Source organism: Vipera ursinii (genome assembly GCF_947247035.1).
Source record: "Vipera ursinii genome assembly, chromosome: 1".
In the NCBI taxonomy this organism is placed as follows: Eukaryota; Metazoa; Chordata; class Lepidosauria; order Squamata; family Viperidae; genus Vipera; species Vipera ursinii.
In genome coordinates this window covers 78952047-78966312 of record NC_139512.1, presented here as the reverse complement: position 1 = coordinate 78966312, position 14266 = coordinate 78952047, and the positions used below count along the sequence as shown (strand labels likewise).

At 37.3% G+C, this 14266-nt stretch overlaps 1 protein-coding gene across 2 annotated transcripts in view; it reads left to right on the top strand.

The window, feature by feature from the left end:
• The window catches only part of TTC17 (tetratricopeptide repeat domain 17), a 55375-nt gene extending 41377 nt beyond the window's left edge, over positions 1–13998 (top strand). Inside the window, exons 21-25 of one of the 2 annotated variants that reach the window (XM_083352315.1) lie at positions 996–1155; positions 1577–1660; positions 10135–10254; positions 10972–11115; positions 12957–13998. In XM_083352315.1, coding sequence (XP_083208441.1) covers positions 996–1155; positions 1577–1660; positions 10135–10254; positions 10972–11115; positions 12957–13088 — 640 coding nt within the window. In that variant the 3' untranslated portion in view covers positions 13089–13998. Of the gene's footprint in view, positions 1–995; positions 1156–1576; positions 1661–2197; positions 3337–10134; positions 10255–10971; positions 11116–12956 lie in introns of those variants that run through there. The other variant, XM_083352316.1, reaches the window with a different exon arrangement.
• The last annotated feature ends 268 nt before the right edge of the window (positions 13999–14266 follow it).

The following is a 14266-nucleotide window of genomic DNA, read 5'->3' as shown; positions in this document are numbered from 1 at the left end:
AAGTTTTTAAGAGACTGGACAGGCATTTGTCTGAAATGGTATAGGGTTTCCTGCCTGAGCAGGGGTTGGACTAGATGACCTCCAAGGTCGCTATCATCATCATCATCATCATCATCATCTATTGGGAGGAGATAATGTCCTTCTCAGCTAGCATTTATTGTTTGCTTTCTTAATTTGTTTAATCTGTAGGTAAGCATTTGTGTATATTATCATTAAATTTGGTAGGTAAATACAAAAATGACATTCCCCAGATGGCATCTGTAGAACTATTTTATGAAGCTGCCTCTGGTAGAATACAGTTTTTAAATCAGGTATGTCTGTCTACTAAAATATACTATATATTTGTGGAGTAAGCATCAACGCCTAATAAATATAATGCAATAATAAGTGAGCAGCAAGGAGGTCGTACTCCAGCAGACTGTATTGTCTGGAACTTCTTGCTCACCCACTTGGAATCCATCCTACTTTACAAAGCAGAGCATTATGCTAAAAAGTACAGTGTTCTTGGATTCAGATATTGTTCTTAATCCATCCAGTTTTTTAGCAACACTTAGCTGACCATAACTAAACAGCATTCAATGTACTTGGTATTTAAAGGGGAAATTCGATTACCAGAAAAACCCAAGGCTAGCTTAGGAAGTAGAAACCATACAGAATCAAACTCATGTACTGGAGAGTCTTTCCCTTCCCCTTAACAGTTCACATATAGGAAAACATTTTATTGCTTTCTCCCTCTAGTATAATTTCAGAATGATGTAAGAAAAAAACAGTACTGGAGTTAATTACCTGCTGTTCACATAAACCCTTTTGTGTAAGGGAATGTTCCAATATGATAGAAACATTAGAAAATCTTTTTCAAAATGTGAGTCAGGGGTACGGCTTCTGAAATAAATCTCAGGTTAGAATTGGTTTCAATTTTGCTTAATATATTGATCTAGATATATATAGATGTATATGTTTCCTTTAATATCTTAACAATCCTTTGTCTCTTGTAGCATCACAGAGCACATTGATTTTGCCACTCCCCTGCAAGAGCCCGCCATGGAGCCTCTCTGCAATGCCAACCTGCCTGCTAGCATGCATACATTGGATCATCTCCATGGTGTTGCCAATCGAGCCAGTCTTCATTACGTGGGAGAGAGTCAACTGAAAGAGGTAGGGTTGTTGCTCTCACGTGGGCCTGGGACTGATCTAAAAATAGCATGCTTGGAACAGACTCACTTGAAATCAGTATTACCTGATTTATTCATGAGTTGCTGGTTTCAGTACATCCATAGGAAGCTCAACTGATGGCAAGCTATAAGTCTTTTTCTGGAGAAATGTTCACTGTAGTTAACAATTTCTCAATCCTCAGTTGAGGATTCCAGATTTGTAAATCTTAATCATTGAACTAAAACATTCTTAAAGCTTTTTATATGCACAGATTTGGAAATAGTAATTTTTTAACCGTGTGTATTAATTGCAGAATAGAAATCTGCAAGAATACTGAATTCAGCCTTTCAGAAGGAAATAAATCGTATCTCTTTCTGTCAGGCCAATTTGATAGAAATTAGAATGTTTGTTTCTTGATTCACAGGTACTGCAGAATCTTGGAAAAGACCGATATCCGCCACAGTCTTTAGAACAAGTTGGTACTCGAATAGCCAAAGTACTTGAAAAGGTAGCTGCAAGTTTATGTTTTCCTAGTTTTAGTTGAATAATAGATGTGGTTGTGATACGTAGGATTCTCTAAACACCAGCCATCCCTCAAAAGCAGTAAATTCCAAGTGTGTTCCAATTACACTTCCCAAAATTGCCAAAATAAGAGTCGAATTGCAAACCCACATGTGTAAGGAGAACAAGGTTGGAAAGGGCTGATTTCTACAGATTAAATTAGAATTGATCCACCTTTCTGCTTATTTGCTAATTAGAAAAAGAATAGGTATCTGCGAAGCAAGATCAACATCATCCAGAGTGCAGTATCATCTCTGAGGCCTCTCACTCTAAGAAAATGACTTGTCTGTAATATAGTCATAGCAAAGATGGGTTTCTCTTCATAATACCTGATAGAGACACTCTAGCACCAGCCTCCTTACTGGAATGTTTATGCTGGAGTAGATAGTGTCCAAATAATAAGGAAAATGTCAGGCTCCAAAAACCAAGGAAGATACACTGAGTTCCTGCAAAGTACTTTTCCTTTATTTTTCTTCACCTGTAGATGGAATCTTGCCAAACTAAAACAAACTAAAGACATACTCTGAGAACTCTTAGAGAAGAGCTGGATTGATCATCTTACCTCCCAACCAAATTATCTAAAGTTCGCTGTCTCTTGGTCCTCTGGAATGCAGCTTCTCCCTCCTGGGAACCCAGGCTACATTCTCCCACAGAAATAAAGATCAGTAATGCCAGCATGGAGTAACTTAGCATTTAATAGAGCTTGGTGTTTTTTTTCCCGTTTCCCATTTTAATATAATGTAAATCCATTTTTGATATTCAGTAAATCGTAAAATCTCACAAAAACTGAAACTAACAAAAATATATTTTACTTAATTGGTATGCTATCCCTGAAGACTCAGGCTATATAAACTTATAAAAATACGTCAAAACATCCACCTACACGTAAACGTCTAAAATTGCATGTACCTGCAATTCTACCTTTTAAGTTACAGAATGTCCGTCTCCTGTGCAAGATCCATTAATTAAGTCTTCAAAGTTTTTCTGAAGCTTAGGAAAACCATTGGTAAAACTGGAAACTGAAAATCTTCAATGAAAACTTTAGTTTCTGCTATCAAAATGCCTTCTTGACACTAGGTTTTACAATCCAACTTAAGGTCTCAAAGCAACTTGCTACCACAATATGTTCTGGCAGCAAATAGTTATCTCATTAGTAGCCAAGGATGCCCTAAAATGGAATGTGAAATGAAAATGGTTAGCTAGCGCACAGACAGAGTGGATACTTTTAAAACTTTAAAGAACTGTAAGAACACACCTTCAGCTGTGTTCAAAAGAGCATTTCCTTACACTTAGAAAGATGGACTATAATATTCTTTATCTGGTGAAGTTTCTGAGATATGTTCAAGGACTTAACAGTTATTGGAGAAGTCCATCCGAATTGTACAAGTAGATAAAAATAGTTCCATCTCTGTTTTCTTAAGGAGCATAGTCTCCGTATTACATTTCACCTATAAAAGATCTTTCTGACCACTACTCTAGTTTGTGTCTTTATATACAATGCTGGAACCATAAGTGTGCATAAGGCTGCAAAATGTTTTGAAAAATCAATCACTTTGTCACTGACAGATGGAGTTCTTCCCATAAATGCCAACTTTGCCAATAACATAGCTCTGTTTTATCTACATTTGGGCTGATTTTGTTCAGCTCTTGATTGCATAATTAATTAAGTATATAGTTACGTATCATCGGAATTGAGGGCAATATAAGAAGGAGACGACAGAATGAGGTGGCTGGATGGAGTTACTGAAGCAGTAGGCGTGAGCTTAAATGGACTCCAGAAGATGGTAGAGGACAGGAAAGCCTGGAGGAACGTTGTCCATAGGGTCGCGATGGGTTGGACACGACTTCGCAACTAACAACAACAACAATCATCGGAATATCTTTTATTCTTTGCTTCTGATCCAAGAGCATTATATAGATATTTAATCAATATTTTCTTCATGTCTCCACCAAATAAGAATAGAATCTATGATGTGTCTACACACTTCTAGCCAAATAAAAAGTGATTAATGGAGTAAATCTTTTTATTGTGACAACCGGGGTTGATTATTAGCTTATAGAATATTAGGGAGCAAGTAGGAGCAAGCCAGGTCTAGTGGGAGAAGGCTCTGAGTTACACTTGTTTTCATCAGCCATTCCTTTTATTTTTACAAAAGAACTTCTATCAAATAATACATTACTATGAATTATGATAACTTCAATCCCAGCATTTTTTCCTAAAATGGTGATGTTCTTCAATTGCTAAGTCGTATCTGACTCTTCGTGACCCCATGGACCATAGCATGCCAGGGCGCCCTCTTCTCCACTGTCTCCCATTGTTTGTCCAAATTCATGTTCATTGCATCAATGACACTATCTAATCATCTCATCCTCTGCCCTCCCCTTCTCCTTTTGCCTTTTTCCCAACATCAGGGTCTTTTCCAATGAGTCCTCTCTTCTCACTAGGTGGTTACGTATTTGAGCTTCAGTTTCAGTTCTAAATATTGAGACTGTGCAGGTTCTAGGCTTGAAATGCCTAAAACTGCACAAAACGCTTTGGATTCTAATGTTTGGTCTCAAAATCAGGAGTAGCTGAAAAATTTGTTCTGTGTAAATTTTGAGTGTTCTAGCGTCCTGCAGTTGTAGCTATTGGTTAGAGAGAGTCAAAAGTAGATAGAAGTATGAGCAAATCAGTTAAGTATATACTGTGTGCTTGGATAAGTTCATTATTATTATTTTTTAAATTCTTTGCTATTGGGAACTTACAGTCCATGTGCTGTAATGTAATGCTGTTTTCCTTATATGTTCTCTATGTATTGTATTTCTTTTTCAGGCAGGTTGCCAAATGCAAACATGTGCACTGCATGTGCATTACAGATAGTGTTGCTACACTTTTGAGCCTTCAGGTTGTCAAATGCAAAAACTGTATTATTGTGTTAGTTGAGGTTTGAAGGCAGATTGCCAAATGCAAACAAAAAACAAAAAACCCGTACACAGTGCATGTACATTTAAAAAAGCCTTCAAGCCCAATGTTTGAAGCATCATTTTGTTGCTGTTACATTGTTCATCGTGTGCTGAAGTGAATTCATTATTGTTATTTGTGGGCTTGGTGCTGTGGATATGCAGGCAAATTGCATGCAGCGTGTTTTAACTGTTGATTCCATTGTAATTTGAGGGCATTATATTTTTAAATATAGAAAATGTACCAAAAGCCAGGCTCCATAGACTATTCACAGTATGTTTGATTAATAGGCTTTCAGGAAAAAAATATTACTGTACTTTCTGTACTTACTGAACATTCAAACAAGCATCAAACAAATAAGGAAGTGTTCAGAAGAAAATGAGACCCTATTCAAACATTTAATTACATTACATGGTATATATTATACCAAAGGAGCTGCCAGCTGCATATATATAGCCAGCTTCTGATAACAAACTGAAGATATTTTTGCAGTCATAAATCTTTCCCCAAAATAATACAAAGCTCACATAAACTCAAAGCTTTCTAGGCAGAAAACAGGTCCATCTTACTTTACCAAAGATTTTGGAGTGACCAGTCTTGAGTTCAAGAAGATCAGGGTTTCATTTCAAAGTGCAAAAAAAACTTTATCTTGCTTTCTCAGAATCATACCAGTTATAGGTTCCTCTTTTGAGTTTTTTGAAAATTTGGGGATTTCTTAGATCATGCCTATATAAAACTTATGAAAGACTACATTGGTAATTTGACAATAATTGTGGGCTGCCAAGGAACATCTGGTGATGAACTGTTCAGTGGTGAGCAAACCAGTGGGAGTGCTGGAGCTAATGGCGTTGGTGAGAACAGGAGGCATTGGAGGGACTTACCAACCTGTCTTTCAAGGCATTGCAAAGGTGAATTTATTGAATTTTTAAAAGCACCAGCAGGCCACACAAGGCTGCTTGGCAGGCTGGCTCAGAAGCCCAATGAACCCTGAGAGGTAGAGGGTACCAATTCAAATAGTGAACTAGCTGAGAGCACTGTAGTCATTGCAGAACCTCAATTCTGATTTTATACAGGAGTGGCTGCGAGTGAAGTGAAAGGATGAATGAACTCCCATCTGGAATATTTTTTGTGGGTGTGCAAAATTTTGCAGAGTTATAGCTTCGGATTCTGAAAGAGAGTATATCTAAGTCACTGAAATCTTGACCTCAGGAGCCAGATGATAAGATAAGATAATCTTTATTGCAATTTTTCACTATGAGCACACTGGTCCACATTAAGAATGAAATTCTGTGGCCTGCTCTCGAAAGAATGTATCTATCCATACACACATATACCACACATATACACATGCTATATACATAGCGGAAAGAGGAAACTTGAGAGGGTCTAGGAATAGGACAGTTACAGGGATGATGTGGTAGCTGATCAACTTCCTGATATCAGTCTGAAAACATCACTGAAGTTTGTATTTTTAACTGGAAGTCTGGTCATATTTTCATTTCTATTTTGGTTGCTAGAACCACTGGAGAATTAAATAGAAATTGATTCTCAATGTTGTGTGAACTGAAGCATGCCATTCATTTTGACTAAATGATTTGAAGTTCATGTTTAGGGAGCTATGCAATATCATCCAGACTGCTAGTCCTAGTGTTAGGCATTGACCATCAATTGTTTTCATAAATAGAAGGCACAGTGGAGTGCCTTCCAGAATCCCATGGGCCTCCACAAATGCCCATGAAAGTGTTGGTGGTTTCAGAATCAAGTCGTACTATAGAGCTGGGGAATCAGGCATATGGATCCTTACAAGTAATATCAAGTGCTGGCTAAATATTGTACCTGGGATTGGGTCTAGCTGAGCAGTTGTGGTTCCCCAGTCTTGAAGCACCTCTAAACCAGATGCAGCCTATTTCTTGGCATATGGTATGTGTTGTGACCCAATGCCCTTGGCCCCTCTTTTTTTTCTGGAGATAAATGAGATCTTGTTGCATTGGTTCTAAGAGAGATGGTTGGAGATCCCTGCATTTGAGAGGAAGATTGCATCCAAATGAGATCTGGACAACATTAATTTTAACATATCCATCAATACAGTATGTTGGTATCAGTAGCTCAGGTCTTACAAGGAGGAAAGGCATTCCACTCAGGTCAATTCACCCAGGATCTCATCTGCAAGTCCTTTCTGGGAATAATCCATCAGAACCTCCTCATTCCACTCCAGGTCTTGTACTAAGAGCCTGATGTTATTTACATAATTCAGCTATTGACCAGCTTCCCTTATGTAACTCTCTAATGCTCCGTTTGCTGTAACTGATTTTGTTGAGTCTTCGTACTTCAAATTGAAACGCTTGACAAATTGAACAGTAATTATGGGAGTTCAAGATCAGTAGTTCATTTTGCAGCTCAGCCAGGGAATAAAGGTCATAACAACACCAGCTTTAACCTGGTCTGTGAGAAACTCTTCAGGACATTATAGCATAGTGCTGGAGGCACTCGTACATTCTGTTACTTGGTCAGAGAAGCTGCACATTCAGTTCAACTTGTAATTTCCTCAGTTTAAGTGATTGAAGTTAAAGGAGTCAACTCCTCTGATGTGGGGGTAACAAGCAAGTCTGTTCTGTGCTGTCAATTACACACACATAACTAGCTTCTATTACAATTATAAATCTTTCACCAAAGTAACATAAAGCTTTCAGCATAGAAAACAAGCATAAGAGCTTGCTTTAGAAAAAATGAACATAAAGACAAATGTCAAATTCAGGGAGATTCAAAGATAAGTCTTTTTTTTTTCAATCCAGGGTTCTAAAATAATCCAGCAACAATATACCAACAGGGTCACGGGTTAAGAAATTTGAATGTGGTTTGCCAGTAAGAGCCAGTCTAATCCTAGGTAGCAGCAAATGTTTCTCTCCTAGGATGCAAAGGAAAAATACCTGCTGCGAACTCCACGTGGTGTGCAGAAGGACCTCTGGCAAGTTCAGCTCCATCCCAACTCTACCCCGAATTCAGGGATTACAGGGTCATAAAAAGGGAGGGTCCTAGGTAATCCAGCAACAATATACAGACAGAATCAAGGGTAAGAAATTTGAACATAGTTTGCCAGTTAGAGCCAGTCATGAAATCAGTCTCTCATATAAAACCCTTACCACCATCTTAACTGATTGAGTCACACTTTCTTGTAAGTAGATGGGTTGAGTTCCTTAGATATTCTGTTCATAATTTGCAATGTGCTGCTGGACTCCGGGCTTTGCCTAGCTCAGGGGTAGGCAACCTTGGCTCTTTTATGACTCGTGGACGTCAACTCCCAGAATTCCTGAGCCAGCCATGCTGGCTCAGGAATTCTGGGAGTTGACGTCCACGAGTCATAAAAGAGCCAAGGTTGCCTACCCCTGGCCTAGCTCTAGCTGTGAGTCCAGTGACTTATTCTGTACCTGTAGCAGGGTGGATAATGATCAATGATTTTTAATATTTATATATAAATAATCAGATTTTTTTAATTGGATTTTTTTATTTTTATCAAATTTATTTTAATAAAATGCTTGAAATGGAGCTTAGTTATGTAGCATGAGGCTGTATATTCTGCAATATTTACATTTTTGGTAAACTCAATGAATCCAAGCTCTGCAAGCTGAGATAACATGCACTGCATTGATGCATTCACACAATTTCACAGTAACTACCGTATGAGATAAATCATAAAACAAAGTTCAGGAATATTCCTTTATCCCATTGTTTTGCAAATTTATGTACATTACAATAGTATGATTGTTTGAAGAGAAATGCATCTGTACCAGGCAGATGCATTTTAGTTAAATAAAAGAATTTGAGTAGTTTTCCAACTATGTGATTAACCTATTAATCTAAAATCAGTTCTGATATCACTGTTTTACTAACCTGACAGCTTACTATTCTAAATAGGAAACTTTCATTTTGTTTGCAAATAATATTAAAGATTCTAACTACCAGCAAGAATGAGTCCTTACATTTAAAGAGCACCTGTCATTTCAGATCCATCACGGCAGCACCTGTTAGTGGGCACGTCCCTCACCTTGTTGTGTCACCAGCCATCCCATTAAAGTGAATGGGACTGCCGGTGAGTCAACAGCAGGTCAGAGGAGGAGCCACTGCAGGACAGAGATGACGGTTGCTCTTTAAAAATTACGATTTAAAGGCTTTTTTACTAGTGATTTAAATCGACTTGATTTAAATCAAATCCATCTTGACCTGTAGCTCCTCACCTGACGTTGGCTGATACTTAGTCCGATCAAGTTCTTCATCTTCTGTATCTAATGATTCAGACCAATCAGACATCTTTTTATTTCCTTTTTTGGAGTATGTCAAAGTCTCAAAGCAGTTCAAACAACCATGCAGTTTTTTAGGGAGACCACCAGTTCTTTTGTCCTGAAAAGACCACTAAGAATATACTTAGTGTCCATCCCGAGCTCCCTATCTGCCTCCCCACCCCATCACCACCTTACTACTTCGGGACATTCCATTGGAGAAAGGCTCTCTGAACACTTGGATTCTTAACCTCCTCCCTTAGAATCTTCAGGGATTCCTGCTTTTATTTATCAGTCTGCATATTATGTAATTATTATTCCTCAAAGCAAAGCATCTCTCTCCAAAACCACACTATTTTTCCCAAGAAAATCTATTAGACATTAAATGTTGCAGATGATTTTTTTTGTTGTGAAATGTGTAAAAAATACATCAGTAAGGTACAAGTACAGAGCATCCTGTAGACGGCCACGTCTTTCCACTGATCTCTGTTTGTGGAATAAGTGCTGATTTATTGATCTTAGTCTGTTAGTCGGTTTTGTGCTTGTGATTTTTCTGTGAGCAGGATGCATGTCTCACCTCCCCCTTGTGGAAATGTGTAGCTGGATGTTTTGCCTATATAGATTTATAGATATATAGATACAGATATTCTCTGCTTGCCTTTTGTGGAACAGTGTTTTGTTGTGTTTTGTGCAGTAAATATATGTCTTGGCTATTTGGGCTCAGACTCCACCTTTGCTTTGTATTGAAGTTCTTGGAGAAGTTATTTTATACTTTAGTATGGCAGTGTTTTTGATTTCCACTTCAGTAGCTATCTATTGAACGGACAAGCTCTAGCCCTTCAAGAACCATTCTGTGAGAGTGGCACCACTGTAGTTTGCATTCCAAATGCACCCACTAGTTCAAAAGCAGATTCTTAAGGCATTGGTTTTTAGTCACCACAAGGTGGCAGTATTTCGCTGCTAAGCAAAAATCAAAGTTTTTATCTTGAAATAAAAATTAAATTACTTGTAACCATAATAAAGTTTGACATACATGCTCTGACAGTATGGCTCCCTGTACAAAGTGGACCTTACTAACCAAGAGGTGTTCTGAGTTGCTAGCTATTTGAATAAGACTGGAGTGGTAGTGAAAAATAATAAAAACATGAAATAAATGTAGTCAAAACATCTGGTGACCTTTTCCTTCTTTCTTGTGTTTTGTGTCAGAATCAAACTTCTTGGATCCTTTCTAGCATGGCAGCCCTTTACTGGCGAGTAAAAGGTCAAGGGAAGAAAGCAATTGATTGCCTGCGGCAAGCCTTACATCACACACCGTATTACATGAAGGTGGGTGTAATAAATAATACTGGCGACAATGTGTCTGTGATTACAGCTTTCATTTTATATTTCGCAATATATACGCTTTCACTGATTTTAAGGATTTTATAATGATGTTCATATAAAATAATTATGGAATAGTCAACTTTATATTATCTGTCATCAACACTTTGATAAAGTATATAAATGGGAAACTACCTTCACAAAAGCAGGATACTTTTCTGGCTGTTCTGTTACTGCACCAAATAAAAAGTAGCCACAGGAATTCAGAGAACAAATTGGAGCTAAATGTGGGGGGGGGGGTGGCCAGGGGGCAGACCCCTGCAAGTGAATGTCCAGTCTAATTAGTTTTACAATAGACAGAAGAACAAATTTTGAATGAGCTATAATCTCACTTCCCTAACAAGCAGAACAAGTTTAAGATCCATCTATTATGTAGAAATGGATTGATTTTTTTTAAGTGTCCCTTTAAAAAGAAGTGTCCTCTTATCTTCACTGATTTAATTGATTGATGTTAATTGCAGACATTTTTCCGTAGACACTTTGTTGGTTAAATGAGGCAGAACTTTTGCATGGAACGCTGACTTTTCTCCCTTACTAAATCTGTATTATCAGGAACAAAATATACTGGGCTGATTTTTTAAATACCTGTTGTTTTAAATAGCTTGATTTTTTTTTTAAAAAAATTACCTCTTATTGGGTTTGTTCCACTTTTCTTCTTTTCAGGATGTGCCTCTCATAAGTTTAGCAAATATCTTCCACAACGCAAAGCTTTGGAATGATGCTATCATTGTGGCTACAATGGCAGTAGAAATTGCCCCACACTTCGTCGTCAATCATTTCACTTTGGCTAATGTTTATGTAGCAATGGTGAGTAAATAATTGCTAAATTCTGATTCATTTCTTTTTATAGCATCTTGAGTCTGAGTGATAGAGAAGTTTAAAAACAGGAGACAGCAGCCGATGACAGCATATAATAGCAGTTTGTAAAATAAAAGAAGTTTTTCAATAAATTTAACTGCACCCCATCTCTCAATGTAATATTTGAATATGCAGAACTTTTTGAACTCTCTCACCCATACTTTTAATTTGGGGAGAGAATAAGTTGATCTCAGCATCTATGTGAGATCTTTTATCTTGGAATTAAATTTTGAATCTTCACCTGTCCCCTAGCCCAGCGGTCCCCAACCTTTCTGGCTCTGCGAACTGGCAGTGGCAAGGAAGGAAGAAGGGACGGTTTCATGCACACACGCAGTCTTTGCACAAATGCAACTTTACACACTCTATGCTACTTGTGTGGCCTAGTTCCCAATGTGCCGGGTCGCGGACCCCTGCCCTAGCCTCTTCTTTTTAAGACCAAAACCTTTAAATCCTTCATAAGTTACAGAAACTCTCAACTTGCAGGGAATCCCCATATCATATGCAGTCTCTTAGAATAAGGAATCATATTGCTGGCATTTTTAATCATGCTCTTCTTAATGTGTTTTATATGGTTGAGCCACAATCCTGGCAACACTAACTCTTCTATAATCCCTGGAGCCATGATACACATAATCTTCTGCCTTCATCACTCAGCGCTGATCCTAAAGGATATATGCCTCTTTCTTTACCATAGGGAATATGGGAAAAGAATGCCAGTTGAACCAGGCTCATCCCAGTTTCAGCCCATCAGACTGTGATACAAATTGGCTCAGATGCATGACCAAGGAGTATTGAAAGCTATTCATTTCTATTGTGCCCCCTCTGTATCCTGAGGCTGCCTTAGTGGACACAGCCTTTTCTCCATTCATAAAGCCCTAGATATTGGTTCTCGGGGCAGGCAGCAGAATAGTCTTGGCATCATTGGCTTCAATCCTAGAGAATATAATGAAGAAGAATTAGCTACCTATTTGTAACTGAGGTTCTTTTAGTAGTCATCCATGAATTCATATAACCTCACAGTCTTAGATATGTGATTGCTTTTCACTCTCTTGGTTTTGTCATTGCTATTTCAAAATGGAGGGGAAGAAGGATCCACATCTGGCTGTATAAATATGTGACAATAGGACTCCCACCAAAAGCACTTTAACTATGGGATATTCCAGTAACATTAATGTGCAGGTGCAGAACCTCTTACGTGCACATTAACAGATACCTACTAAAACTAGGTATGGGTCAGTAGCTATTTCTTCCCAGGTTGAGCATAATAATAAATAGCGTTTAATTTAACCGAGGAAATAGAAATTTAATTGAGGAAGTGGAAATATATACACTTTGGATTTTGACCAAGGAAAGGGAGAAGAAATAAAGAAGAATTAAACAAGTTTGTTCACTAGTACATAACGTACTGGCTAATTAGCCACATTGGGCAGCTGGAAGAAAAACAGAATATATTTCTAATAAAGTAATGAGTATTAATACTTGCACAGTTGTGACCTAAAACTAACAATATTGTATTTGCAGTTGAACCTTTGTAGTATTCTACACTGAAGTATTACACATCATTCTACTACAAAAAAATCCTGTAATCTACCATGATGGGAAAAATATTTTATTTTATTTTTTTTAAAGAAAATCTTGTTTGTTATGTTCATTTGCCCGGGTTTAATATTCTAATACTTGAAGATACTTTGAAATTTAGCACTCTATCCCTGATACAAAGTATGGTATATACTATTATAAGATATAACTTACTTTGAATGCTGATCATTGTGGATCTTGGATTCCTACAGGAGGAGTTTGAGAAGGCAATGCGGTGGTATGAATCTACACTGAAGCTTCAACCTGAATTTGCACCAGCAAAGAATCGAATTCGTGCCATTCAGTGTCATTTACTCATGAAAAACGAAAGACATTCTCCTTAAATATTACAATCTTCTTCCTTTTTTTCCAAGAAAGCAAAATAATTGTTCATTAATAGACTTGAAATGAGGTGAGCTAATAGAAATTGGAAAATACTATTTCTCGTAAGCATCGGAGGTCAGTTATATTATTCAGAAACAAGAGTATATTTGGAGAAACTATAGTGAATATTATACCAGACAATTGTATAAATAAATATGGAGCCCAGAAAATTTCCATGTGCCTGTGACCCAAACATCATTAGATTTTCCACAATACTTGATTGGATTCCAGCATAAAATTTAACCTGCTTCTTGTCTTAGTACATCTATGAAAATGCAAAGCACTTCATTGCACCAGACACTATATGTAAGAGGAAGGCATAATTAACTTTTCATCCCTCAGGAGTTCATATTCTACTTCTTCACCCAGTCCATTCTTTAGCATTACCAGGTCAGAGAAAGATATTGAGATAAAGCAGGAGATTGCAAATCATTTTAGTATTTTAAGAACAAGCAGCCTTCTATCTATTGTTGCTTTTATTGGGGGGTGGGGGGAACAGTGAAAACAACATTGTGTGAAATCATTTATATTATGGTTTACAAGAAGAAAGAAAAATAAGAAAGGAATGTAACTTCAAAGGTTTTTTTAATCCATTATATATTAGAAGCCCTTTGCAGCCTTTAGCCTGTCTTTACTAATTCTTTTACCCAATTGACTGTAAACTGCAAGTGTTAAAGGCATACGCACACATGTTCTTTCTCTGTATGTCTAAACGCTTAAGCGAGACAGAGCATGTTAGTAAACCGGACAAGTGGTCTGTTTCTTAATCAGCATCCAGTTTGGTCAACAAGACCAAATTGCAGATGTCATTGTTGATTCAACAAGGGCACAAAACGTGAAGCAGAAATAAACAATTATTAATAAACAGAATTTTGATTCTTCTCTTTTATGGTAAAATGTGTGCTACATGATACGCTAGTACCTTAGCCCAAAATTCCACATTCCATGATCTTTATTAATACACACATTTCATCAGGTAAGATTTTTGCTTATATATGTAGAAACGTCACTTGATTTTAACTCCATATTTTGTACATGATAAAATATCTAAAATTTTATTCAAAGGAAGGAAGCAGTTGCAGAGTTATTTCAAGGATAAAAATAGTTGGTAGAGTTTCAGCTTTGCTATTACACTTGA